The sequence below is a fragment of the Oncorhynchus clarkii genome, chromosome 28 (genome assembly GCF_045791955.1).
Source record: "Oncorhynchus clarkii lewisi isolate Uvic-CL-2024 chromosome 28, UVic_Ocla_1.0, whole genome shotgun sequence".
Lineage (NCBI taxonomy): Eukaryota > Metazoa > Chordata > Actinopteri > Salmoniformes > Salmonidae > Oncorhynchus > Oncorhynchus clarkii.
In genome coordinates this window covers 36903685-36931355 of record NC_092174.1, presented here as the reverse complement: position 1 = coordinate 36931355, position 27671 = coordinate 36903685, and the positions used below count along the sequence as shown (strand labels likewise).

Below are 27671 nucleotides of genomic sequence, written 5' to 3'. Positions count from 1 at the left end.
CCCCCCCCACCCCTCCCGGCCAGTCAAGTCTGTAGCCAGGCTAAAGATTGAAGAACTGGACACTATTAAAATATATACCAGTGGCCTGTTTTAGTACTGTGGACGTGTTACACTCACTGACTGACTCAACACTGAGAAACATCCTATTGGCTGTTAGGTTAACCCATATATATGTCTGTTAGTTAAACTCATTTTCTACAGGTTAGTGAAAAAACAGCTGTGTATTGTCACTCACTGTATTCATTGTACACTGAGTGTACAAAATATATGTTTCACCTTTCCTATATTATGTTGCACCCCCTTCTGCCCTCAGAACAGCCTCAGTTTGTCGAGACACGGACTCTACAAGGTGTCGAAAGCGTTCCACAGGGATGATGGCCAATGTTGATTCCAATGCTTTCCACAGTTGTCAAGTTGTCAGGATGTCTTTTTGGGTGGTGGACCGTTCTTGATACACAGGAAACTGTTGAGTGTGAAAAACCCAACAGCGCTGCAGTTCTTGACACAAACCTGTGGACCTGGCACCTATAACCATACCCTGTTCAAAGGCACTTAAATCTTTTGTCTTGTCCATTCACCCTCTGAATGGCACACATACACAATCCATGTCTCAATTGTCTCAAGGCTTAAAAATTATTCTTTAACCTGCCTCCTTCCCTTCATCTACACTGATTGAAGTAGAAATAACAGGTGACATCAATAAGGGATCATATCTTTCATCTGGATTCACCTGACCAGTCTGTGTTATGGACATGTTTTGTACAATATGTATATTTCTTGTGAGAACTTCACTGTACCAAAAAAAAAAAGATTAATATCAATCTTCTCTAGTCATAAATCATATTATTAATTACAATGCCTGTCTTGTATATGCTTTGGTATAACTCATTAAACAAAAATCATCAACCAAACAAAACAAAATCTCATGGGGGCACATTGTCGTTTGATAAAAGTCAAATCCAACTCATGTGGAAGGAGATAGACAGGAACAACTCATCTGATCCAGACTGTTGGAAGGTCCCCTATTCAAGTAGGGACGCAAGGCAAGGGAGACACCCAGAAGGTGTGCGTTGTCACTCTGTCTCACACACACATACACACACATACACACACACACACACTTGTGTATTTTGTGTGAATATTACACACATGAAATAACTGAACATATTGCACCTGAACACGACGTACAGGACCATAGTGTGTATATTATGACCCACCAAATGTACCTCTTATGAGACTTCATGCCTCCATGTACATACACAAAGATGAAGACATTCATTTCACACACTGTGTGTGTCCACTGTGCTGACCTGGATCACTCAATCACACATTCCCCAATCCGTTATGCCTTGACCCTAGAAAACGACAATGTTTGTTTTCTCATCCTGGCCTTCACGTCGTTTGTGCCGAGGTTCTCATAGAGCGACTGTCCTGCTATTATCTATGGTCCTCATTCCCCTCGCCGTGGCCTTCTCAATCCCTCCACCAGTCTCTCCCTACTGCTTACCTGTTATTATACCTCAGCTGGTACAACTTCTTCAGAAGGATCTGTGTCATGTCAAAGGTGGTGAAGCTGATGCCCACAGCGATGGGCCCTTTGACCCAGTTCATACTGAGGCCCTTGTAGAGTCCACGCACCACGCCCTCCTCCGCCACGATGTCCCGCATGGTACCCAGGATGGTGCCATAGGTGTGCCCAGTTACGCCCGCCGTCTGCATGCGCCGCCGCACCACATCCAGCGGGTAGGAAGCCGATTGGCCCAGGAGACCTGCGCATGCCCCGAACACCAACCTCTCGTACGAGTAGGGCTGGGGGCGACCGCTCCGCTCTGGAGAGTGTGAGAGAGATGGAGAGAGGGAGGGAGATGGAGGGAGATGGAGGGAGAGGGTGAGAGAGGGATGGAGGGAGAGGGTGAGAGAGATGGAGGGAGAGAGGGGGGGTGAGAGAGATGGAGGGAGAGAGGGGGGGTGATAGAGATGGAGGGAGAGAGAGATGGAGGGAGAGAGAGGGGGAGAGAGAGATGGAGGGAGGGAAGGGGTGAGAGAGATGGAGGGAGGGAGGGGGTGAGAGAGATGGAGGGAGGGAGGGTGGGTGAGAGAGATGGAGGGAGGGAGGGTGGGTGAGAGAGATGGAGGGAGGGAGGGTGTGTGAGAGAGATGGAGGGAGGGAGGGTGGGTGAGAGAGATGGAGGGAGGGAGGGTGGGTGAGAGAGATGGAGGGAGGGGGGGTGAGAGAGATGGAGGGAGGGAGGGGTGAGAGAGATGGAGGGAGGGAGGGGTGATAGAGATGGAGGGAGAGAGGGGGGGTGAGAGAGATGGAGGGAGAGAGGGGGGGTGAGAGAGATGGAGGGAGGGAGGGAGGGTGAGAGAGATGGAGGGAGGGAGGGAGGGTGAGAGAGATGGAGGGAGAGAGGGAGGGTGAGAGGGAGGGAGGGAGGGAGGGAGGGAGGGAGGGAGGGAGGGAGGGAGGGAGGGAGGGTGAGAGAGATGGAGGGAGGGAGGGAGGGAGGGTGAGAGAGATGGAGGGAGGGAGGGAGGGTGAGAGAGATGGAGGGAGGGAGGGAGGGTGAGAGAGATGGAGGGAGGGAGGGAGGGTGAGAGAGATGGAGGGAGGGAGGGAGGGTGAGAGAGATGGAGGGAGGGAGGGTGGGTGAGAGAGATGGAGGGAGGGAGGGTGGGTGGGTGAGAGAGATGGAGGGAGGGAGGGAGGGTGAGAGAGATGGAGGGAGGGAGGGAGGGAGGGGGGGTGAGAGATGGAAGGAGGGAGGGGGTGAGAGATGGAGGGAGGGAGGGGTGAGAGATGGAGGGAGGGAGGGGGGGTGAGAGAGATGGAGGGAGGGAGGGTGGGTGAGAGAGATGGAGGGAGGGAGGGTGGGTGAGAGAGATGGAGGGAGGGAGGGTGGGTGAGAGAGATGGAGGGAGGGAGGGTGGGTGAGAGAGATGGAGGGAGTGAGGGGGGGTGAGAGAGATGGAGGGAGGGAGGGGGGGTGAGAGATGGAGGGAGGGGGGGTGAGAGAGATGGAGGGAGGGAGGGTGAGAGAGATGGAGGGAGGGAGGGAGGGTGAGAGAGGGTGAGAGAGATGGAGGGAGGGAGGGAGGGAGGGAGGGTGAGAGAGATGGAGGGAGGGAGGGAGGGAGGGAGGGTGAGAGAGATGGAGGGAGGGAGGGAGGGAGGGAGGGTGAGAGAGATGGAGGGAGGGAGGGAGGGAGGGAGGGTGAGAGAGATGGAGGGAGGGAGGGAGGGAGGGAGGGAGGGAGGGTGAGAGAGATGGAGGGAGGGAGGGAGGGTGAGAGAGATGGACGGAGCGAGGGAGGGTGAGAGAGATGGACGGAGGGAGGGAGGGTGAGAGAGATGGAGGGAGGGAGGGAGGGAGGGTGAGAGAGATGGAGGGAGGGAGGGAGGGTGAGAGAGATGGAGGGAGGGAGGGAGGGTGAGAGAGATGGAGGGAGGGAGGGAGAGGGTGAGAGAGATGGAGGGAGGGAGGGAGAGGGTGAGAGAGATGGAGGGAGGGAGGGAGGGAGGGAGAGGGTGAGAGAGATGAGGGAGGGAGGGAGGGAGGGAGGGATGGGAGGGGACAGGGTCCATGTCAGTGGGAAACCTTATATTTACATTATCAGCAATACAGTGCATGGCTGACTAGACAGACAGACTGGACAGAGAAAGACACACTAGACAGATTAGATACAGACTAGACAGATTAGATACAGACTAGACAGAGAGACAGACTAGACAGATTAGATACAGACTAGACAGAGAGACAGACTAGACAGAGAGACAGACTAGACAGACTAGACACAGACAGACTAGACACAGACAGACTAGACACAGACAGACTAGACACAGACAGACTAGACACAGACAGACTAGACAGATTAGATACAGACTAGACAGATTAGATACAGACTAGACAGAGAGACAGACTAGACAGAGAGACAAATTAGATAGACTAGACAGATTAGATACAGACTAGACAGATTAGATACAGACTAGACAGATTAGATACAGACTAGACAGAGTAGATACAGACTAGATACAGACTAGACACAGACTAGACACAGACTAGATACAGACTAGACACAGACTAGATACAGACTAGATACAGACTAGACAGAGAGACAGACTAGACCGAGACAGACTAGACAGAGAAACAGACTAGACATAGAGAGACAGACTAGACAGAGAGACAGACTAGACAGAGAGACAGACTAGACAGAGAGACAGACTAAACAGAGAGACACAGACCAGACATAGAGAGACAGACTAGACAGAGAGACAGACTAGACAGAGAGACAGACTAGACAGAGAGACAGACTAGACAGAGAGACAGACTAGACAGAGAGACAGACTAGACAGATTATAAACAGACTAGACAGTCAGAGAGAGACAGACTAGACAGATTATATACAGACTAGACAGAGAGAGACAGACTAGAGAGATTATATACAGACTAGACAGAGAGAGACAGACTAGAGAGATTATATAGACTGGACACAGACTAGACAGAGACAGACAATAGACAGAGAGACAGACTAGACAGATTAGATACAGACTAGACAGAGAGACAGACTAGACAGATTAGATACAGACAGACTAGACACAGACAGACTAGACACAGACAGACTAGACACAGACAGACTAGACACAGACAGACTAGACAGACTAGACACAGACAGACTAGACAAATTAGATACAGACTAGACAGATTAGATACAGACTAGACAGACTAGACAGTCAGAGAGAGACAGACTAGACAGATTAGATAGAGACTAGACAGATTAGATAGAGACTAGACAGAGAGACAGACTAGACAGATTAGATAGAGACTAGACAGAGAGACAGACAATAGACAGAGACAGACTAGACAGATTAGATAGAGACTAGACAGAGAGACAGACAATAGACAGAGAGACAGACTAGACAGATTAGATAGAGACTAGACAGAGAGACAGATAATAGACAGACAGACTAGACAGACACGACAGCTGAGACACTGTAGTACCTGCATGCATTTTCTTGAGAGTCTCGTAGGTGAAGAAGCTGAGTCCAGCGTAGGGCACCACACCCAATATGGTGGGGGTGAAACCACGATACAGTGTCTTCAAACCCTCCTCACGAGAGATACGCACAAACACATGGATTATGTTACTGTACCTGAGGGGAGAAGAGAGATGGGATGTAAAGTGCGAGTTATTCGCAGCACCACAAACAGTCTGTGTGTGTGTGTATACAGTGCATTCGGAAAGTATTCAGACCCCTTGACCTTTTCCACATTTTGTTACCTTACAGCCTTATTCTAAAATGGATTAAATCATTTTTTCCCACTCATCAATCTACACACCATGTCCCATAATGACAAAGCAAAAACAGGTTTAGAATCTTTTGTAACTGTATTAAAATTTAAAAAACTGAAATATCACATTTACATAAGTATTCAGATCCTTTACTCAGTACTGTGTTGAAATACATTTGGCAGCGATTACAGCCTTGTGTCTTCTTGTGGGTTTGACGCTACAAGCTGGGCACGCCTGTATTTAGGGAGTTTCTCACATTCCTCTCTGCAGATCCTCTCAAGCTCTATCAGGTTGGATAGGGAGCATCGCTGCACAGTTATTTTCAGGTAGGTGTCTCAGGAGATGTTCGATCAGGTTCAAGTCCAGGCTCTGGCTGGGCCACTCAAGGACATTCAGAGAGTTGTCCTGAAATCACTCCTGCATAGTCCTGGCTGTGTGCTTAGGGTTGTTGTCCTGTTCAAAGGTGAACCTTCGCCCCCCAGTCTGAGGTCCTGAGCGCTCTGGAGCAGGTTTTCACTAAGGATCTCTCTGTACTTTGCTCCGTTCATCTTTCTCTCGATCCTGACGAATCTCCCAGTCATCAAACAGGCAAAGCATCAATTCAGGACTAAGATCGAATCGTACTACACCGGCTCCAAAACTCGTTGGATGTGGCAGTGCTTGCAAACTGTTACAGACTACAAAGGGAAGCACAGCCGTGAGCTGCCCAGTGACACAAACCTGCCAGACGAGCTAAATAACTTCTATGCTCGTTTTGAGGCAAGTAACACTGAAACATGCATGAGAGCATCAGCTGTTCCAGACGAATGTGTGATCACGCTCTCCTCAGCTGATGTGAGTAAGACCTTTAAACAGGTCAACGTTCACAAGGCCACAGGGCCAGACGGATTACCAGGACGTGTACTCCGAGCATGCGCTGTCCAACTGGCAAGTGTCTTCACTGACATTTTCAACCTCTCCCTGTCGGAGTCTGTAATACCAACATGTTTCAAAGAGACCACCATAGTCCCTGCGTCAAAAAACACTAAGGTAACCTGCCTAAATGACTACCGACCCGTAGCAATGCTTTGAAAGGCTGGTCATGACTCACATCAAAACCATTATCTCAGAAACCCTAGACCCACTCCAATTTGCATACCGCCCCAACAAATCCACAGATGATGCAATCTCTATTCCACTCCATACTGGCTTTTCACACCTGGACAAAAGGAACACCTATGTGAGAATGCTATTCATTGACCACAACTCAGCGTTCAACACCATAGTGCCCTCAAAGCTCATCACTAAGCTAAGGACCCTGGGACTAAACCCCTCCCTCTGCAACCTAGGACTTCCTGATGCCCGTACCCCCCCCGCCCCCCAAACCAGGTGGTAAGGGTAGGTAACAACACATTCGCCACGCTGATCCTCAACACGGGGGCCCCTCATGGGTGCGTGCTCAGTCCCCTCCTGTACTCCCTGTTTACTCATGACTGCACGGCCAGGCACAACTCCAACACCATAATTGAATGATGACAACAATGGTAGGCCTGATCACCGACAACAATGAGACAGCCTATAGGGAGACAGACTAGACAGTGTGGTGCAAGGACAAAAACCTCTCCCTCAACGTGATCAAGACAAATGAGATGATTGTGGACTAGAGGAAGAGGACCGAGCACGCACCCATTCTCATCAACGGGGCTGTAGTGGAGCAGGTTGAGAGCTTCAAGTTCCTTGGTGACCACATCAAACAAACAAACTAACATGGTCCATGCACACCAAGACAGTCATGAAGAGGGCACAACAACGCCTATTCCCCCTGGCATGGGTCCTCAGATGCTCAAATAGTATTACAGCTGCACCATCAAGAGCATCCTGAAAGGTTGCATCCCTGCCTGGTATGGCAACTGCTCGGCCTCCGACCGCAGGGCAATACAGAGGGTAGTGCGTACGGCCCAGTACATTACACGCCCCCCACCCCCTTCTTCGCTGCTGCTACTCTCTGTTATTATCTATGCATAGTCACTTTAATAACTCTACTTACATGTACATATTACATCAATTACCTCGACACACATTGACTCTGTACCGGTACCCCCTGAATATGGCTCAGACATTGTTATTTACTACTGCTCTTTAATGATTTGTTAATCTTCTCTCTTACATTTTTTTTGGGGGGGTTTCTTAAAACTGCATTGGTAGTGAAGGGCTTGTAAGCAAGCATTTCACTGTAAGGTCTACACCTGTTGTACTCGGCACATGTTACAAATAACATTTGATTTGAGTTCCTGCCGCTGAAAAACATCCCCACAGCATGATGCTGCAACCACCATGCTTCCACGTAGGGATGGTGCCAGATTTCCTCCAGACGTGACGCTTGGCATTCAGGCCAAAGCGTGGTGCCTTGTAGCAAACTCCAAGCAGCCTGTCATGTCATGTGCCTTTTACTGAGGAGTGGCATCCGTCTGGCCACTCTACAATAAAGGCCTGATAGGTGGAGTGCTGCAGAGATGGTTGTCCTTCTGGAAGGTTCTCCCATATCCACAGAGGAACTCTGGAGCTCTGTCAGAGTGACCATCAGGTTCTTGGTTCTCATAGCAAAGGGTCTAAATACTAATGTAAAAAAAAAAGGTATTTATGTTGATCATTTTTAATAAATGTGCGAAAATGACTAAAAACCTGTTTTCACTTTGTCATTATGTGGTATTGTGTGTAAACTGATGTGGAAAACAAAATATTTTATACATTTTAGAATTATCCTGTAACGTAACAAAATGTGGAAAAAGGGAAGGGGTCTGAATACTTTCTGAATGTACTGTGTGTGTGTGGGAGTGTGTGTGTTCTCAGAGGTAGGGGTAGTTGTCTTACATCTCCTTGGGCGTGACAGCCATCCTGGCTCGCACCATGTCCAGAGGGTAGGTGAGCATGGCAGCTGTGGTACCGGCCATAGAACCCGCCAGTAACCTTGGCACCGGCGGCAGGGCTCTGGAACACAGCACACAGGATACATAAGGGCCTGATTTGACAATCTTTGAATACCTAGGCTCTGATCCAGGCTTGAGAAACCTGGAAAAAAACAGCAGACAATAGGCAGAGTTGCAAAGAAAAAGTCATATCTCAGACTGGCCAATAAAAAGACAAGATTAAGATGGGCAAAAGAACACAGACCCTGGACCAAGGAACTCTGCCTAGAAGGCCAGCATCCCGGAGTCGCCTCTTCACTGTTGATGTTGAGACTGGTGTTTTGCGCATACTATTTAATGAAGCTGCCAGTTGAGGACTTGTGAGGCATCTAGTGTGTCTAGTTTGAGAAACAAGACACACTAATGTACTTGTCCTCTTGCTCAGTTGTGCACCGGGGCCTCACACTTTCTATTCTGGTTAGAGCCAGTTTGCGCTGTTCTGTGAAGGGAGTAGAACACAGCGTTGTACGAGATCTTCAGTTTCTTGGCAATTTCTCGCATGGAATAGCCTTCATTTCTCAGAACAAGAATAGACTGACGAATTTCAGAAGAAAAGGTCTTTGTTCTAGCCATTTTGAGCCTGTAATCGAACCCACAAATGCTGATGCTCCAGATACTCAACTAGTCTAAAGAAGGCCGGTTTTATTGCTTAATTAAATCAGAACAACAGTTTTCAACTGTGCTAACATAATTGCAAAAGGTTTTTCTAATGATCAATTAGCCTTTTAAAATGATAAACTTGGATTAGCTAACACAACATGCCATTAGAACACAGGAGTGATGGTTGCTGGTAATGGGCCTCTACGCCTATGTAGATATTCCATCCAAAATCAGCCGTTTCCAGCTACAATAGTCATTTATAACATTAACAATGTCTACACTGTATTTCTGATCAATTTGATGTTATTTTAATGGACAAAAAAAAGTGCATTTCTGAGTAAGCCCAAACTTTTGAACGGTAATTTAGTTACGAATGTTAAACCAGTACGGCTGGTCTAAATGGATAGCCACTTTTCATTCATCTAGTAAACCCATAATTCACATCGCTTCTGATCTCACTCATCAGCCTATGAGCAAGGCAATTCCACCACGGTTGCTGATTAACCTATTGGCTTAATCGCAAATAATCATTATCCTTTCTTTCAACCAATGGGCATGACTCTTGAGTTGAGATATAAATACTCCTCCTACCTTGTGTCTCCAACTTGTTGTTTTAAAGCAACAGTCTTCCAACAACCTTCCACCACCACCAACATAATAATCTTAAGGCTCGTCATTGGAACTCCTTTCCCCAGCACGGGAGTTTCGGTGCCTGCTGACCAGCATTGGGCAACCTATCATCAGCATCTGGCTCTGGGGAGCATTGCTCGGAGACGAGGCCTAACCAAAACTATTCAATGAAATGTCTTATTATATTCAGTCTCGGTTATCATTCAGTTAAGCCTGTACTCGATTTAAGTTTTTAAAGGGTCAATCGGTGATTGCGTCATTAATTATGACTTTAAAATGATCTACACACGCCCACCCATTAATTCTTGAAGAATATAACTTACATAATAAATGCCTAATGAGCTTTTGTCCAATTGTCATACCCAATCAGAACCCAAAATATTTGTATTTATTTTATTTAACCAGGAAGGGCTCATTAAGATTTGAAATCTCATTTTCAAGAGCCTCCTGGTCAAGATAGGCAGCACCAAGTCATTAACAATTAGACAGACAACATGACAAACAACAAGTAATCTAGTAAAAACCATAGAAATCACAGGAGTATAACAAAATCATAAAACAGCAAATTAAAAAGATTGACAGGTCAAGGAATAGCCTCAAAATCCTTCATCAATGATTTAAAAACACCAATGTGAAACGACAAGTTCTTCCAGTTTAAAAATATTTTCTAAGGCATTCCAAGCTGATGGCGCAGAGTACATAAAAGCCCTTTTATCAAATTCAGTTCAGCCATTTGGAACAGTTAGCAGGTCACCTCCCTGACCAAGGCCCTTCTCCCCCAATTGCTCAGTTTGGCCTGCCGGCCAGCTCTAAGAAGAGTCTTGGTGGATCCAAATTTCTTCCATTTAAGAATGATGGAGGCCACTGTATTCTTGGGGACCTTCAATGGTGCAGAATTCTTTTGGTACCCTTCCCCAGATTCGTGCCTCGACACAATCCTGTCTCGGAGCTCTGCGGACAATTCCTTCGACCTCAAGGCTTGGTTTTTACTCTGACATGAACTGTCAACTGTGGGACCTTATATAGACAGGTGTGTGCCTTTCCAAATCATGTCCAATCAATTGAATTTAACACAGGTGGACTCCAATCAAGTTGAAACATCTCAAGGATGATCAATTGAAACAGGATGCACCTGAGTTTAATTTCAAGTCTCAAAGCAAAGGGTCTGCATACTTATGTAATAAGATAAGTATTTGATTTTTTATATATTTTGCAAAATGTGGGAGTCATTATGGGGTATTGTGTACAGATTGATGATAATTATAATTTGTAAAATTCATTTTAAAATAAGGCTGTAATGTAACAAAATGTGGAAAAAAAAGTGAAGGGGTCTTAATACTTTCCGAATGGACTATATCTAGCTGGCTAGCTAGAGACTTGTGATCTTCAGCAGTGTGACACAGTTAACAATTAACGTTAACCATGTTAGCATTACATTCCTCCTGCTAGTGTCTCAGTATTTATGCTGCGGGGGGCTAGGGTCAGTTTGTTATATCTGGAGTACTTCTCCTGTCCTATTCGGTGCCCTGAGTGAATTTAAGTGTGCTCTCTCTAATTCTCTCTTTCTTTCTCTCTCTCGGAGGACCTGAGCTCTAGAACCATGCCTCAGGACTACCTGACATGATGACTCCTTGCTGTCCCCAGTCCACCTGGCCGTGCTGCTGCTCCAGTTTCAACTGTTCTGCCTTATTATTATTCGACCATGCTGGTCATTTATGACCATTTGAACATCTTGGCCATGTTCTGTTATAATCTCCACCCGGCACAGCCAGAAGAGGACTGGCCACCCTACACAGCCTGGTTCCTCTCTAGGTTTCTTCCTAGGTTTTGGCCTTTCTAGGGAGTTTTTCCTAGCCACCGTGCTTCTACACCTGCATTGCTTGCTGTTTGGGGTTTTAGGCTGGGTTTCTGTACAGCACTTTGAGATATCAGCTGATGTACGAAGGGCTATATAAATACATTTGATTTGATTTAGTAGCCTTTTCGCTCTGGGAGACCTGTACACAATGGATACACCAATGTGTACCGGCCTTCCAAAGTAAAGAGGCTATCCTGTTAGCTGATGTTACCAATAATAGTTTTTCCTGTCAGCGAACACGTCTAGGTCTAGTTCCTAAAAGTTATAACTTTAGCTACCTAGCCAGTTATTTAGCTGGCTATTCATGACTACATCTGGCTATACAGTCGTGGCCAAACGTTTTGAGAATGACACAAATATTAATTTCCACAAAGTTTGCTGCTTCAGTGTCTTTAGATATTTCTGTCAGATGTTACTATGGAACACTGAAGTATAATTACAAGCATTTCATAAGTGAAAGGCTTTTATTGACAATTGCATGAAGTTGATGCAAAGAGTCAATATTTGCAGTGTTGACCCTTCTTTTTCCAGACCTCTGCAATCCACCCTGGCATGCTGTCAATTAACTTCTGGGCCACATCCTGACTGATAGCAGCATATTAGTGCTCCATCATGCTGGAAAAGGCATTGTTCATCACCAAACTGTTCCTGGATGGTTGGGAGAAGTTGCTCTCGGAGGATGTGTTGGTACCATTCTTTATTCATGGCTGTGTTCTTTGGCAAAATTGTGAGTGAGCCCACTCCCTTGGCTGAAAAGCAACCCCACACATGAATAGTCTCAGGATGCTTTACTGTTGGCATGACACAGGACTGATGGTAGCGCTCACCTTGTCTTCTCCGGACAAGCTTTTTCCCGGATGCCCCAAACAATCGGAAAGGGGATTCATCAGAGAAAATGACTTTACCCCAGTCCTCAGCAGTCCAATCCCTGTACCTTTTGCAGAATATCAGTCTGTCCCTGATGTTTTTCCTGGAGAGAAGTGGCTTCTTTGCTTCCCTTCTTGAGACCAGGCCATCCTCCAAAAGTATTTGCCTCACTGTGCGTGCAGATGCACTCTGCCAGCTGCTATTCCAAGCTCTGTACTGGTGGTGCCCCGAACCCGCAGCTGAATCAATTTTAGGAGATGGTCCTGGCGCTTGCTGGACTTTCTTCGGCGCCCTGAAGCCTTCTTCACAACAATTGAACCGCTCTCCTTGAAGTTCTTGACAATCCGATAAATGGTTGATTTAGGTGCAATCTTACTGGCAGCAATATCCTTGCCTGTGAAGCTCTTTTTGTGCAAAGCAATGATGACAGCACGTGTTTCCTTGCAGGTAACCATGGCTGACAGAGCAAGAACAATGATTCCAAGCACCACCCTCCTTCTGAAGACTGAAGCTTCCAGTCTGTTATTCAAACTCAATCAGCATGACAGAGTGATCTCCAGCCTTGTCCAAGTCAACACTCACACCTGTGTTAATGAGAAAATCACTGACATGTCAGCTGGTCCTTTTGCGGCAGGGCTGAAATGCAAATGAACTGAATCCCCAAAAAGCATTTCCACTGCATGGCAAATAGGGACTTTGCAATTAATTGCAATTCATCTGACCACTCTTCATAACATTCTGGAGTATATGCAAACTGAGGCAGCAGGCTTTGTGAAAATTAATATTTGTATCATTCTCAAAACTTTTGGCCACAACTGTACATTGCTTTGGCCTACCTAGTTAACGTTATTACAATTCCTAGCTAGTTGTCTAACACTAGCCGTAAACAGCAGCATTGACTTCCTATTTTAAAAGGCCTTGAGTAGAATAACTAGCTAGCTAGCTAATTTACGTTAGTATTTGAAACCATCCAGTCCTTTGATTAAATGTCTATCATATACAAAGTATTATTCGTTTCTGGCAGTGTAGATATGATATCCACCAACACATTTGAAAAGACAGTACAACCCCAATCGAAGTAATTACAGATTTACCCTTTTCTCAACATTGTTCTGTTCTACTGGAAACCTGCCTTTATCTATGTTTACGGGTGTGTGTAATGTGTTCATCTCCCTCCCGTGCGACACCCCCAGGTGTGAGCCAGCTTTGAGAAGGTTCTGGAGGATCTGACTCGCTACATGGAGGAGATGGAGTCTTTGATTAATCACAGGAGGATAGGATTAGCAATAATCTGCAATGGACGTTACCAACAATGAGAGATAGGCTACACCTACAGTCAGACCTTTACTAGGAGGTGTGTGTGGATGTGAGTGGTCTTTCTTCATCTCATCGTTCACTGGTCATTTCTGTCATGCCCTGATCTCTAATTCCCCCCCTCTCTCCTTCCCAATCTTTCTCCCTACCCCTTTTCTCCCTCTCACAGTGTGAAGGTGGTGTATAATGAGCTCCACAACACTCATGGCCATCTGCGCTGGTGGAAGAACACCCACAGACTGGGCATGCCCACTGACTAGCTTCAGTTCCAGGTGTGCATGCGTGCGTTGCACCTGGAACTGAGACCAGTCAGTGGGCATGCTCGGTCTGTGATTGTTCTTTGTCGATGTTACATGAAAATGCTCAAGCACGCGGTACACTTTTGAAAATGGTATTATCCCGACAATTGAATTTAGAAACACTTGTGTGTAGCCTACAGCCACGTGTGCATTGTTGAGCTAAACTGTGTGGATTTGTCTTTTCTAGAACTGTCCCAGAGTCTGTTTTGAACTTGTAGACATTTTTTTTAATCATCCCATAGATGACGGGGCGTCCTTAATTTCGAGCCTTGGAGGGAATTATTTTATGAAGACATAAAAAGTATTTGGTTGTAATTGTAATGTTGCAATATTAAATAGGGTACCAAGGGTGGCCAACCATCCTCCAGGAGAGCATTAAAAAGGAAGTTGTTGTATTTTGAGACAAGCTTGAATATGCAAAGAAGCCAATAGGCAGAATGTAGCCTATATATCTCTGTCTGATTCTCTATGGTAGAAGGATAGTAATGCATTTTGTAAAGTGGCATTCTTGCATCATACAATGACATGAAAATGGTGTTACATAGTGGCAAGTGGTAAAAAACAGTCATATCAAGCCTTGCTTGTTGATAAGTTGAATAGTTTCATTTGCTGTGGAGTGCTAAGGGGAAATATGCACCCTCTGGGTCCTCAGGACCAGGATTAACTAATGCGGTTCTGTCTAGACTAATCACAATCCTCATCATTTTTAATAAAGTGAACAAACTTTGTTTCATATTCTTGTTGATTTGTGCTAAGGAGGTCCAGTAGGTTCATATGAATAGTAGTGCTGAATGTATTACAATCATGTTGGTAGGGTTGACTTGAGTTAAATATTGTTATGTTTTGGTATTGTAATGCATACTGCAACTGGTCTCATCACCTGCTGCTTGCATTTCAATAGCTAAGTTGTTTATGAATTACACAATTGCCAGAAGGAGAGGATAAATCAGGCTAAGATGCTTGCTTGAACATCAGTCAACAGCCATATTAGTGCAGAACAACATTGCCTGGACACTTATATGTACGATTTTGTGATGAGATTCCAAATAATATTGGAGATATGACCGAAGAGTAATACTCCAAATTACAGAACTAAATTTGGCACACCCGTTGAGAACACAATTCTCTAAAATAGTCAGCAGATGGTGCCACAATGCGCTCGCTACTTTTCTTGCTAGAAGAATGGATAAAACATTTAGCATTCTCCGTAGGGATTCTCTAAGAATATCTTATTCCCTATTAGGCAGGAACCTAGCCTCTGGACAAGATTAGTTTATATATGCATGGTTACTCACTTTCCCTGGAAGCCAAAGTATCCACCCAGTAGTCTCTTGTACTGCTCGTGAGCACAGAACTGGATGGCAGCGTAGGGGATGACCCGCACCATGGTGGCAGAGTTGCCCCTCCACAGGCTGAGGAAGCCATCCTTCAGGTAGGTCCGATAGATCAACCTATACGCCTCCTGGGGGTGGACCAACAGCATGGGGTCTCATCATCATCATCATAAACAGCATCTTCATCATTATCAACAGTATCACCATCATCACAAAGGGGAATACACTGGTGGAAAAAGTACCCAACTGTCATACTTGAGTAAAAGTAACGACATTCAAATTCTACTTGAGTAAAAGTCTACAAGTAATTGGTTTAAAATATACTTAAATAATTGAAAATTCATTTTATTAAGCAAATCAGACGGCACCATTTTGTTGTTGTTGTTTATTTACGGAAAGCCACGGCCACAGAACATTCAGACGTCATTTACACACGAAGCATGTGTGTTTAGTTGAGTCTGCCAGATCAGAGGCAGTAAGGATGACCAGGAATGTTCGGTTGATAAGTGTGTGAATTTGACTATTTTCCTGTCCTGCTAAGCATTCAAAATGTAATGAGTACTTTTGGGTGTCAGGGAAAATGTATGGAGTAAAAAGTACAATATTTTATTTAGGAATGTAGTGAAATAAAAGTAGTCAAAGTAAAATAAAGTACAGATACAAAAAACTACTTAAATAATACTTGAAAGTATTTTGACTTAAGTACTTCACACCACTGGGTGAATCATGAATCATCATCAAATGAATTTTACACAGTACATGGGTCAAACAACTCACCTTGGCAGAGAATCTTGCTGAGGACACTACAATGAAGGAAATAAATAGACAAAAATGTATGACATTGAAAATAAAAATAACTGATTCCTCACTATTCCAAAAGCATGTGAGAAGTGTTGCTGCCTACCTTGGAAGATTATCTTGGTTCTGTCCAGCGGGGCCACAGCGGTTTTGGCCAAGGCTCCAGCTAAGGCCCCTGAGAGGAGGGAGTTAACCACGGACCGTGTCTGGGGCTTTAGACCCTGCACAGACAGATAGATGGACGGAGAGCAGGAGGGGACAAACATGACCAAAAGGGGTCAATTGTTAACTACTAACAAAAACAAAGACATTATGCATAAGTAGTTCATGTAGGCCTATGAATAAGTAGTAAGAGTTTCCATACAAAACAATGCATATGACTTTCGGTGGAAAAATAAGATTTAATGAAGATTAAGATTTATTTAGATTTAATGAGATCAACAACATTTCCCTGCCTGGGAGTGCCTTGATAGATTCATTCTAAACTAAAACTAATCCAATACAGGCATCTTGTTAACATTTTAAAAACACATGTCATAACTCAGCAAGTCCAAACACCTTCAGGCTATTTGATGGGGTTATTCCAAGCCTGCCAGCCACTCCTCCCTGTCATAATGTAGTTATCCAACTTAATGTCCCTACATGCAGGACAGCAGACCAGGCCTGGTTCCACAGCCTGTCCCGAGTTAACCCAAGCCTGTCCCGAGCCTCTCCCTAGCTAACCCAAGCCAATACCAAGCCTGTCCCGAGTTAAACCAAGCCTCTCCCTAGCTAACCAAGCCTGTCCCGAGCCTCTCCCTAACTAACCCAAGCCAATACCAAGCCTGTCCCGAGTTAAACCAAGCCTGTCCCGAGTTAAACCAAGCCTGTCCCTAGCTAAACCAAGCCTGTCCCTAGCTAAACCAAGCCTGTCCCTAGCTAAGCCTTGTTTGAGTTGCAGTAGATCAGTAAACTTGGCTTGCATGAGACAGAACAAGTTAGAAATGGGCCCAGACTTGGTTAGAGACTGACCCAGCTAAGCATACAGGACTATTCTTAGAGGAGCAAACGGTTAAGGGAACACTATTTGTTCACCACACAGGCTTTGAAGCACCGGACTGATGGTAATGCCGTTTTGCCATCTAAAGATCTGCCAGCAAGAGCAGAGTGAGTGAGCAGCAAGAGCAGAGAGCGAGAGACTGAGTGTGAGAGAGAGAGAGAACAGAGAGTGAGAGACAGTGTGAGAGAGAGAGAGAGCAGAGTGAGATAGAGCAGAGAGTGAGAGAGATCAGAGAGTGAGAGAGATCAGAGAGTGAGAGAGAGCAGAGAGTGAGAGAGAGCAGAGAGTGAGAGAGAGCAGAGAGTGAGAGAAGCGAGCAGAGAGACAGAACAGAGAGTGAAGAGAACGAGAGCAGAAAGTGAAGAGAGCGAGAAAGTGAAGAGAGAGAGCAGAGTGAAGAGAGAGAGCAGAGTGAAGAGAGAGAGCAGAGTGAAGAGAGAGAGAGCAGAGTGAAGAGTGAGAGAGCAGAGTGAAGAGAGAGAGAGCAGAGTGAAGAGTGAGAGAGCAGAGTGAAGAGAGAGAGCAGAGTGAAGAGAGAGAGCAGAGTGAAGAGAGAGAGCAGAGTGAAGAGAGAGAGCAGAGTGAAGAGAGAGAGCAGAGTGAAGAGAGAGAGCAGAGTGAAGAGAGAGAGCAGAGTGAAGAGAGAGAGCAGAGTGAAGAGTGAGCGAAGTGAAGAGAGCAGAGTGAAGAGAGCAGAGTGAAGAGAGCAGAGTGAGCAGAGAGTGAGGAGTGGAGAGAGCACAGTGAAGAGCACAGTGAAGAGATTGAGCAGCGAGAGCAGAGAGTGAGAAGAGAGTGAGAGAGAGCTGAGAGAGAGCGAGGCATAGAAAGAAGGAAAAATAGAGAAATAAAAGAGGGAAGGACTGGGGGAGGCTGTGTGTCCAGTTGAATGGACTGGCTCAGCTCATCCCACTCCTCCTCTCCTCTGTCCTCATTTACTCCATTCCTGAAACGTCTCACACAGCGGCCAATGTAAGAATAAACAAACACACTCAAGTGGAAAAAGTAAGAGACTGGGAGATAGGCCAGTGTGTGTCAACTGTGTGTGTGAGACAAGAAAAGATAACCAGCCCTGACAATGAGTCATAAAATAAAATAAATACTGACAAGAAGTCAATGGTAGAAAAACAAGACAGAAGAATGTGGCCCTGTTTGAACATAGAAGTATCTTGTTACTGGCATTAAATCACTCCTAGAACGTTGTGAACCGACTGTAAACAACAGACAGCTGTACCTTAATATTCTAAATGATAAACACGTTGCACACCACTAGGGGGGAGAAGGAGCAGAATAGAGCCAATACAGAATATAGGCTATCTTTGCCATGCATATCCTCATATCATGGCTTTGAGTTATTTTGTTTAAGCCTACTGTTTGTCTTTAATTAAGAAATTGTTTTTAGTCCGGAATAATTTATTATCTTGTCCAGGTTAAGGCATGACCTTCCTCCACACAAAGGAAAGCCATTGGAAGCTATAGTTATGGTGGGGAAAAGGCCTTATTCCAAACCGGCTCCTAGCCCCTACGCAAAACAATATGTAGACCTGCAAAGGTTGGACTGGGAATTAAGGGTTGGGTCAATAATGGAGCCAAAGTTTGAGTTTTTCCTAATCACATGACCAGACGGGGCAAAACTCCAGGCCCCAGCCAATGAACACATTAAACGACAGCTTACCTCTGCCTGGCTGTCGGAGGGCAGTGGCAGCACCTCTCCTTGTGTGAGTGGTGTTGCCTGGTGTTGCTGGACTCCATTCCCCATCCCCGTGGACTACGACGCTCACCAGCCGCTGCCCACACTCATACACACCGGCCACCGGGAGGCGCCAACGCCAACTACCTGAAACTAGGAACGGCAAGGCCCAAGGGACAAACAGAGAGGGGAAAACACATGAATGAACATGTCAATGCAGATTCTTGTCTCAAGCAACCTCTCTACTGATTGCCACGGTTTGTCAGCTGAAATGCAACACTGACAAGACACTAGAATGAATTAGGTCACACAACAACAACAACAAATGCCCCAGTGCTCCACTGAACAGATCTTAACTACAGTACGCCAAATCCCTGTAGATCAACTGACATGACAAAGAATGGGTTAACAGAGCAGAAACTCTATGGACGACAGCTCAATTAGTGAATTAACTCATCAGGGCACATTAATAAAGACCCTGTGAGAGGCTTTGCCTTCAGGAGTAATGCCCCTGTCAAAGAGAGCTCTCTGTTCCACCCTTACACAACCGTTGGTGGTCTAGGCTAGCCCTGTATTTACACAACCGTTGTTAGTCTAGGCTAGCCCTGTATTTACACAACCGTTGTTGGTCTAGGCTAGCCCTGTATTTACACAACCGTTGTTGGTCTAGGCTAGCCCTGTATTTACACAACCGTTGTTGGTCTAGGCTAGCCCTGTATTTACACAACCGTTGGTGGTCTAGGCTAGCCCTGTATTTACACAACCGTTGGTGGTCTAGGCTAGCCCTGTATTTACACAACCGTTGGTGGTCTAGGCTAGCCCTGTATTTACACAACCGTTGGTGGTCTAGGCTAGCCCTGTATTTACACAACCGTTGGTGGTCTAGGCTAGCCCTGTATTTACACAACCGTTGGTGGTCTAGGCTAGCCCTGTATTTACACAACCGTTGGTGGTCTAGGCTAGCCCTGTATTTACACAACCGTTGGTGGTCTAGGCTAGCCCTGTATTTACACAACCGTTGGTGGTCTAGGCTAGCCCTGTATTTACACAACCGTTGGTGGTCTAGGCTAGCCCTGTATTTACACAACCGTTGGTGGTCTAGGCTAGTAGCCCTGTATTTACACAACCGTTGGTGGTCTAGGCTAGTAGCCCTGTATTTACACAACCGTTGTTGGTCTAGGCTAGCCCTGTATTTACACAACCGTTGTTGGTCTAGGCTAGCCCTGTATTTACACAACCGTTGGTGGTCTAGGCTAGCCCTGTATTTACACAACCGTTGGTGGTCTAGGCTAGCCCTGTATTTACACAACCGTTGTTGTTCTAGGCGAGCCCTGTATTTACACAACCGTTGTTGTGCTAGGCGAGCCCTGTATTTACACAACCGTTGTTGGTCTAGGCGAGCCCTGTATTTACACAACCGTTGTTCTAGGCGAGCCCTGTATTTACACAACCGTTGTGCTAGGCTAGCCCTGTATTTACACAACCGTTGGTGGTCTAGGCTAGCCCTGTATTTACACAACCGTTGGTGGTCTAGGCGAGCCCTGTATTTACACAACAGTTGTTGTGCTAGGCGAGCCCTGTATTTACACAACCGTTGTTGGTCTAGGCGAGCCCTGTATTTACACAACCGTTGTTCTAGGCTAGCCCTGTATTTACACAACCATTGTTCTAGGCTAGCCCTGTATTTACACAACCATTGTTCTAGGCGAGCCCTGTATTTACACAACCATTGTTCTAGGCGAGCCCTGTATTTACACAACCATTGTTCTAGGCTAGCCCTGTATTTACACAACCATTGTTCTAGGCTAGCCCTGTATTTACACAACCATTGTTCTAGGCTAGCCCTGTATTTACACAACCATTGTTCTAGGCTAGCCCTGTATTTACACAACCATTGTTCTAGGCTAGCCCTGTATTTACACAACCATTGTTCTAGGCTAGCCCTGTATTTACACAACCATTGTTCTAGGCTAGCCCTGTATTTACACAACCGTTGGTGGTCTAGGCTAGCCCTGTATTTACACAACCGTTGGTGGTCTAGGCTAGCCCTGTATTTACACAACCGTTGGTGGTCTAGGCTAGCCCTGTATTTACACAACCGTTGTTAGTCTAGGCTAGCCCTGTATTTACACAACCGTTGTTGGTCTAGGCTAGCCCTGTATTTACACAACCGTTGTTGGTCTAGGCTAGCCCTGTATTTACACAACCGTTGTTGGTCTAGGCTAGCCCTGTATTTACACAACCGTTGGTGGTCTAGGCTAGCCCTGTATTTACACAACCGTTGGTGGTCTAGGCTAGCCCTGTATTTACACAACCGTTGGTGGTCTAGGCTAGCCCTGTATTTACACAACCGTTGGTGGTCTAGGCTAGCCCTGTATTTACACAACCGTTGGTGGTCTAGGCTAGCCCTGTATTTACACAACCGTTGGTGGTCTAGGCTAGCCCTGTATTTACACAACCGTTGGTGGTCTAGGCTAGCCCTGTATTTACACAACCGTTGGTGGTCTAGGCTAGCCCTGTATTTACACAACCGTTGGTGGTCTAGGCTAGCCCTGTATTTACACAACCGTTGGTGGTCTAGGCTAGTAGCCCTGTATTTACACAAACGTTGTTGGTCTAGGCTAGCCCTGTATTTACACAACCGTTGGTGGTCTAGGCTAGCCCTGTATTTACACAACCGTTGGTGGTCTAGGCTAGCCCTGTATTTACACAACCGTTGGTGGTCTAGGCTAGCCCTGTATTTACACAACCGTTGGTGGTCTAGGCTAGCCCTGTATTTACACAACCGTTGTTGTGCTAGGCGAGCCCTGTATTTACACAACCGTTGTTGTGCTAGGCGAGCCCTGTATTTACACAACCGTTGTTGGTCTAGGCGAGCCCTGTATTTACACAACCGTTGTTCTAGGCGAGCCCTGTATTTACACAACCGTTGTGCTAGGCTAGCCCTGTATTTACACAACCGTTGTTCTAGGCTAGCCCTGTATTTACACAACCGTTGTTCTAGGCTAGCCCTGTATTTACACAACCATTGTTCTAGGCGAGCCCTGTATTTACACAACCATTGTTCTAGGCTAGCCCTGTATTTACACAACCATTGTTCTAGGCTAGCCCTGTATTTACACAACCATTGTTCTAGGCTAGCCCTGTATTTACACAACCATTGTTCTAGGCTAGCCCTGTATTTACACAACCATTGTTCTAGGCTAGCCCTGTATTTACACAACCATTGTTCTAGGCTAGCCCTGTATTTACACAACCGTTGGTGGTCTAGGATAGCCCTGTATTTACACAACCGTTGGTGGTCTAGGCTAGCCCTGTATTTACACAACCGTTGTTGGTCTAGGCTAGCCCTGTATTTACACAACCGTTGTTGGTCTAGGCTAGCCCTGTATTTACACAACCGTTGTTGGTCTAGGCTAGCCCTGTATTTACACAACCGTTGGTGGTCTAGGCTAGCCCTGTATTTACACAACCGTTGGTGGTCTAGGCTAGCCCTGTATTTACACAACCGTTGGTGGTCTAGGCTAGCCCTGTATTTACACAACCGTTGGTGGTCTAGGCTAGCCCTGTATTTACACAACCGTTGGTGGTCTAGGCTAGCCCTGTATTTACACAACCGTTGGTGGTCTAGGCTAGCCCTGTATTTACACAACCGTTGGTGGTCTAGGCTAGCCCTGTATTTACACAACCGTTGGTGGTCTAGGCTAGCCCTGTATTTACACAACCGTTGGTGGTCTAGGCTAGCCCTGTATTTACACAACCGTTGGTGGTCTAGGCTAGTAGCCCTGTATTTACACAAACGTTGTTGGTCTAGGCTAGCCCTGTATTTACACAACCGTTGGTGGTCTAGGCTAGCCCTGTATTTACACAACCGTTGGTGGTCTAGGCTAGCCCTGTATTTACACAACCGTTGGTGGTCTAGGCTAGCCCTGTATTTACACAACCGTTGTTGTGCTAGGCGAGCCCTGTATTTACACAACCGTTGTTGTGCTAGGCGAGCCCTGTATTTACACAACCGTTGTTGGTCTAGGCGAGCCCTGTATTTACACAACTGTTGTTCTAGGCGAGCCCTGTATTTACACAACCGTTGTGCTAGGCTAGCCCTGTATTTACACAACCGTTGGTGGTCTAGGCTAGCCCTGTATTTACACAACCGTTGGTGGTCTAGGCGAGCCCTGTATTTACACAACAGTTGTTGTGCTAGGCGAGCCCTGTATTTACACAACCGTTGTTGGTCTAGGCGAGCCCTGTATTTACACAACCGTTGTTGGTCTAGGCGAGCCCTGTATTTACACAACCGTTGTTCTAGGCTAGCCCTGTATTTACACAACCATTGTTCTAGGCTAGCCCTGTATTTACACAACCATTGTTCTAGGCGAGCCCTGTATTTACACAACCATTGTTCTAGGCTAGCCCTGTATTTACACAACCATTGTTCTAGGCTAGCCCTGTATTTACACAACCATTGTTCTAGGCTAGCCCTGTATTTACACAACCATTGTTCTAGGCTAGCCCTGTATTTACACAACCATTGTTCTAGGCTAGCCCTGTATTTACACAACCATTGTTCTAGGTTAGCCCTGTATTTAGCCATCAACAGAAAAGTTGCTGTATGGTGTTTTCTACACATTCACGGCTGCTTTGACAAAGATCTCACTTGGAGTTTATGACAACTAAATAAAAGTAAAGGACATTTAAAAGTTTCCACCACAATGTATCCAGACTGAGCGTTAACATTGAAAGAATGAAGAGAGAGACATTTGAGAGCAACAGGCTACTTGAGTTACCCCTCTGTCTGTCTGCCCTACATCTCAGGGCTATAATAAGTTACTGGGCAACATTTCATCAACAGAAGCACCTCTGGACTGGCATAGCACAAAGCTGCTGCTGCTTTCTGGGTGAAAGGTGTCTGTCCAAGGCAGAGGCGACACTGAAGAACACCACCATACACTAGGGCCGTCATGATAAAAAAATAAACTAAGGTGATAACATGAGGCTGTTTTTTCCAACATTTGGACTGTTTTCCTCAAGAAATTAAGTCTGATTCATGTTTTGTTACTCAGAAGTATTGTGGCAAGGTATCTCGATACTGGTGACAATTCTACCAAATACAGCTCAGTGAGCTCACACCTACTCTTATATTGTGCAGGCGTACACACACACACACACACACACACACACACACACACACACACACACACACACACACACACACACACACACACACACACTTTTATTTTATGTTTTTTTCTCAGGGTCGTATCGCAAACAACAAAGGGAATAAAGTGCACCACATAAAAAAGAAAATGAGTGACTAAACTAAAATATGGAATTGGCAGTCAGACACACAGAATAAACTGTGTATACCCACAGAGGGACTCCACCTCATCCTACTCTGAGAAAAGAAACAAAGCAAGCTAAATAATCTCTGTCGAGGATATCTAGGCCAACCTACAGGTCTTTCAATTAATCATTACACTGCAAAATCACCCATTCTTGAAACCCAGACTGAACCGCCTTCTGGGAATAGCGAGGAGAATGAGGGATGAAAATAGCAGTATAGAGGGATGAGCCTAGAAAGAACAAACGGGGACTGTTGGAAGACGCGTAGTCAGTGGCAACTAATATTGGCATCCCTACAGCATGGCCAAATACCAACCTGCAGAAAAAGCAGTCAAACAGCCCCCACCCCTCTCTCATGCTCCTGAGTCATGAAATGTGACGTGTCAGCTGCATTCTGCCATGACAACAGAAGACCTGAGGAACATATTCATGGGTTGTCACGTTACATGTCATGAACAAACACATCAGTCACAATAGAGTACTGTATTTCTAGTCAATTCTAAGTAATCCTTTAAAAATAGAAATTTAATTGGACTTACATGGTAGGTGTGTTGGTACAGTAGACTACTCCCCAAACTAGTCTAGACCTGCTGTACTAGAAAGAGCTGATCCCAGACCTAAAACTCATTTTCTCCGGGTTCTCTCTTGTCCCTATGCAGCAGACATATGGTGAGCAATACGTTTGGAACATTGAATTGCAATCAAATCACAGTATCAAATTGCAATACATATCCTATCGGTAACTAGGTATCGTGAAGTCCCTGTCAAAATCCCAGTCCTAATGCTTTGTACCACACAAGGAGGGTCCTCGTCATCTTACCTGCCACACATCCAGGATTTCCCAGCATCTTTGCAGGAACTAGTCGTTTCTATATGACGCGGCAGTGAGGCAAAGTCCATACAAAACATAGATGTAATATCTTTGAGTTGTTGTAGAGTGGACATGGTTATTTCTGCAACTGGACACGGACATTTATAAAAGATACCTTTCCCCCCCGAATTGAGAACCTAGACAGTATCGCCAAGAGCAAGTTAGTTGAAACATCTATGGGAGCGTTTTGTATAAGTTAACGTGTAATGCCCAGAAATGGAAACATACAGTGCATTCAGAAAGTATTCAGACCCCTTCTCCACATTTTGTTACTTTACAGCCTTATTCTGAAAATAATTAAATAAATAAAAATACTCATCAATATACACACACAATACCCCATAATGACAAGGCAAAACCAGGTTGTTATACATTTTGGCAAATGTATATAAAAAAACCCAGAAGTAACTTATTTACATAAGTATTCAGACCCTTTCATTGAGATTCAAAATTGAGCTCAGGTGCATCCAACTTGGAGTCCACCAGTGGTAAATTCAACTGATTGGACATGATTTGGAAAGGGCACACACCTGTCTATATAAGGTCCCACAGTTGACAGTGCATGTCAGAGCAAAAACCAAGCCATGAGGTCAAAGGAATTGTCTGTAGAGCTTTGACACAAGATTGTGTTGAGGAAAATATCTGGGGAAGGGTACCAAAATATTTCTGCAGCATTGAAGGACCCCAAGAACACAGTGGCATCCATCATTCTTAAATGGAAGATGTTTGTAACCACCAAGACTTCCTAGAGCTGGCCGCCAGGCAGGGAGGTGACCAAGAACCTGATGGTCACTCTGACATAGCTAGAGTTCCTCTGTGGAGATGGGAGAACCTTCCAGAAGGACAACCACCTCTGCAACTCTCCACCAATCAGGCCTTTATGGTACAGTGGCAAGACGGAAGCCACTCCTCAGTAAAAGGCACATGACAGCCCGCTTGGAGTCTGCCAAAAGGCATCTAAAGGACTCTCAGACCATGAGAAACAAGATTATCTGGTCTGATGAAACCAAGATTAAAATCTTTGGCCTGAATACCAAGCGTCACGTCTGGAGGAAACCTGGCATCATCCCTACAGTGAAGCATGGTGGTGGCAGCATCATGATGTGGGAAGGTTTTTAAGGGGCAGGGACTGGTAGACTAGTCCGGATTGAGGGAAAGATGAACGGAGCAAACTACATAGAGATCCTTGATGAAAACCTGCTCCAGGGCGCTCAGGACCACGAACTAGAGCAAAGGTTCACCTTCCAACAGGACAACGACCTTAAGCACACAGCCAAGACAACGCTGGAATGTCCTTGAGTGGCCCAGCCAGAACCCGGACTTGATCCAGATCGAACATTTCTGGAGAGACCTGAAAATAGCTGCGCAGCGACACTCCCAATCCAAATTCTAAACCTGTTTTTGCTTTGTCATTATTGGGTATTGTGTGTAGATTGATGAGGGAAAAACGATTTAATCCATTTTAGAATAAGGCTGTAACGTAACAAAATGTGGAAAAAGTCAAGCGGTCTGAATACTTTCCGAATGCACTGTTTTCACATATCTGGGGTTCAATCTGCATCTAGCTTACTGTACTAACACACCTACCAAATGTATGGGAATATAGGCATATAACAACAGGTTATACACCATATAGTAAATGTAACCTAGATATTCAGAATGTTTACATATTACATATTTAGGCAGCAAAGGATTAGCTAGCTAGGATTTATATCTTCTTCCAGATCAGATGACACACACACACACACACACACACACACACACACATATGTGTGTTGACAAAATAACAGTGACATTGGACAAGTGGCTGCACACAGTGACAAAGGCACCAGAAGTTGACAAAGAGGGACAACTTTTACATTCCTGGAGTGTCATCTCTACATGTATGTTAGCAAACTAGACATTAACTAGTGACTAGCCAGGGTAACTAACCTATATATACGCACTGCAGATAATGCTAGCTAGCTACTGGATGTTGAAACAGCATCTGGTCATAGCAGGAGACCCGTTCCCTTCTATGCCGACACTGGTTCAACTGGTTGTTAATTTTATCAATAAGCAGTTACACGAGCATTGTTATCTTACCTTTTCGGTATCCTAGCACCCCCTGTGGATCCTTCCGGGTTTCCTTATTTTTTTAAATTAATTTACAGACGTTTTCTTTAAATATTCAGTTGGCAGCCTGTCTCCACCCTACGCCGTCCTTGAGTTTAGCGATGGCTATCGAATTGATTCTGCACACCAAAATAACTTAGCTAGCAGGGTTAGCGAGCTAGCTAAACAGCGATCTGTCACGTCAATGTTCAAAGTGTGTCCACGTTTTGAATATAAAACTCTTGAAAGTTGAACACTTTCGTGTCGCTAACGTTTTCAGATCCCGGAGGCACTGTCTGTGACATTATTTTCTGTTTCATTGCCCCAACTATGACTTTAGTAACTGTCACCTTCCATGCTGCTCTGTATCTGCTGTGACACCGCTAGCAGCAAGCTTTGCAAGGGCGAGTGCGGTGGGGTACTGGGAAGTGAAGTCATTGGGAGGTGACGGATGCTTCGATAGGTCCGTTTGAGGGGCGTTAACGTAATAAACGAAAAGCTTTTGTTGGGAATCATGAGTTTTTGTGAGTCTATGAATTTTGCAACGAAAAATGCAAATAACAAAAGAGGGCTCACATATATAGAGTTGAAAGTTAATGTTCTGTCTGCAATGTGCAACACAAAGTGCCATGTCTCTATTTTCAGAACGTGAGTTCCCCTTATAGACGATAAATTGAACAGCAGGTGTGTTAATCAA

General features: G+C 45.4%; 1 protein-coding gene across 4 annotated transcripts; it reads right to left on the bottom strand.

The window, feature by feature from the left end:
- Nucleotides 1–700: 700 nt before the first annotated feature.
- LOC139386917 (solute carrier family 25 member 42) lies at nucleotides 701–27380 on the bottom strand. Of its 4 annotated transcripts, XM_071132801.1 has the most exons (11): nucleotides 26966–27358; nucleotides 24830–24878; nucleotides 24549–24660; nucleotides 24326–24423; nucleotides 18652–18819; nucleotides 16044–16158; nucleotides 15917–15942; nucleotides 15101–15267; nucleotides 8143–8259; nucleotides 5001–5152; nucleotides 701–1829 (listed from the first exon to the last, which is right to left on the bottom strand). In XM_071132801.1, exons 5-11 carry the CDS (start codon nucleotides 18733–18735, stop codon nucleotides 1504–1506), a joined length of 987 nt encoding a protein of 328 aa, XP_070988902.1. In that variant the 5' UTR covers nucleotides 18736–18819; nucleotides 24326–24423; nucleotides 24549–24660; nucleotides 24830–24878; nucleotides 26966–27358; the 3' UTR covers nucleotides 701–1503. The 4 variants fall into 4 exon arrangements, with proteins under 4 accessions (XP_070988902.1, XP_070988903.1, XP_070988904.1 ...); XM_071132802.1 differs by having other exon boundaries at nucleotides 24549–24878; XM_071132803.1 differs by lacking the exons at nucleotides 24549–24660; nucleotides 24830–24878.
- Between the last annotated feature and the right edge of the window lie 291 nt (nucleotides 27381–27671).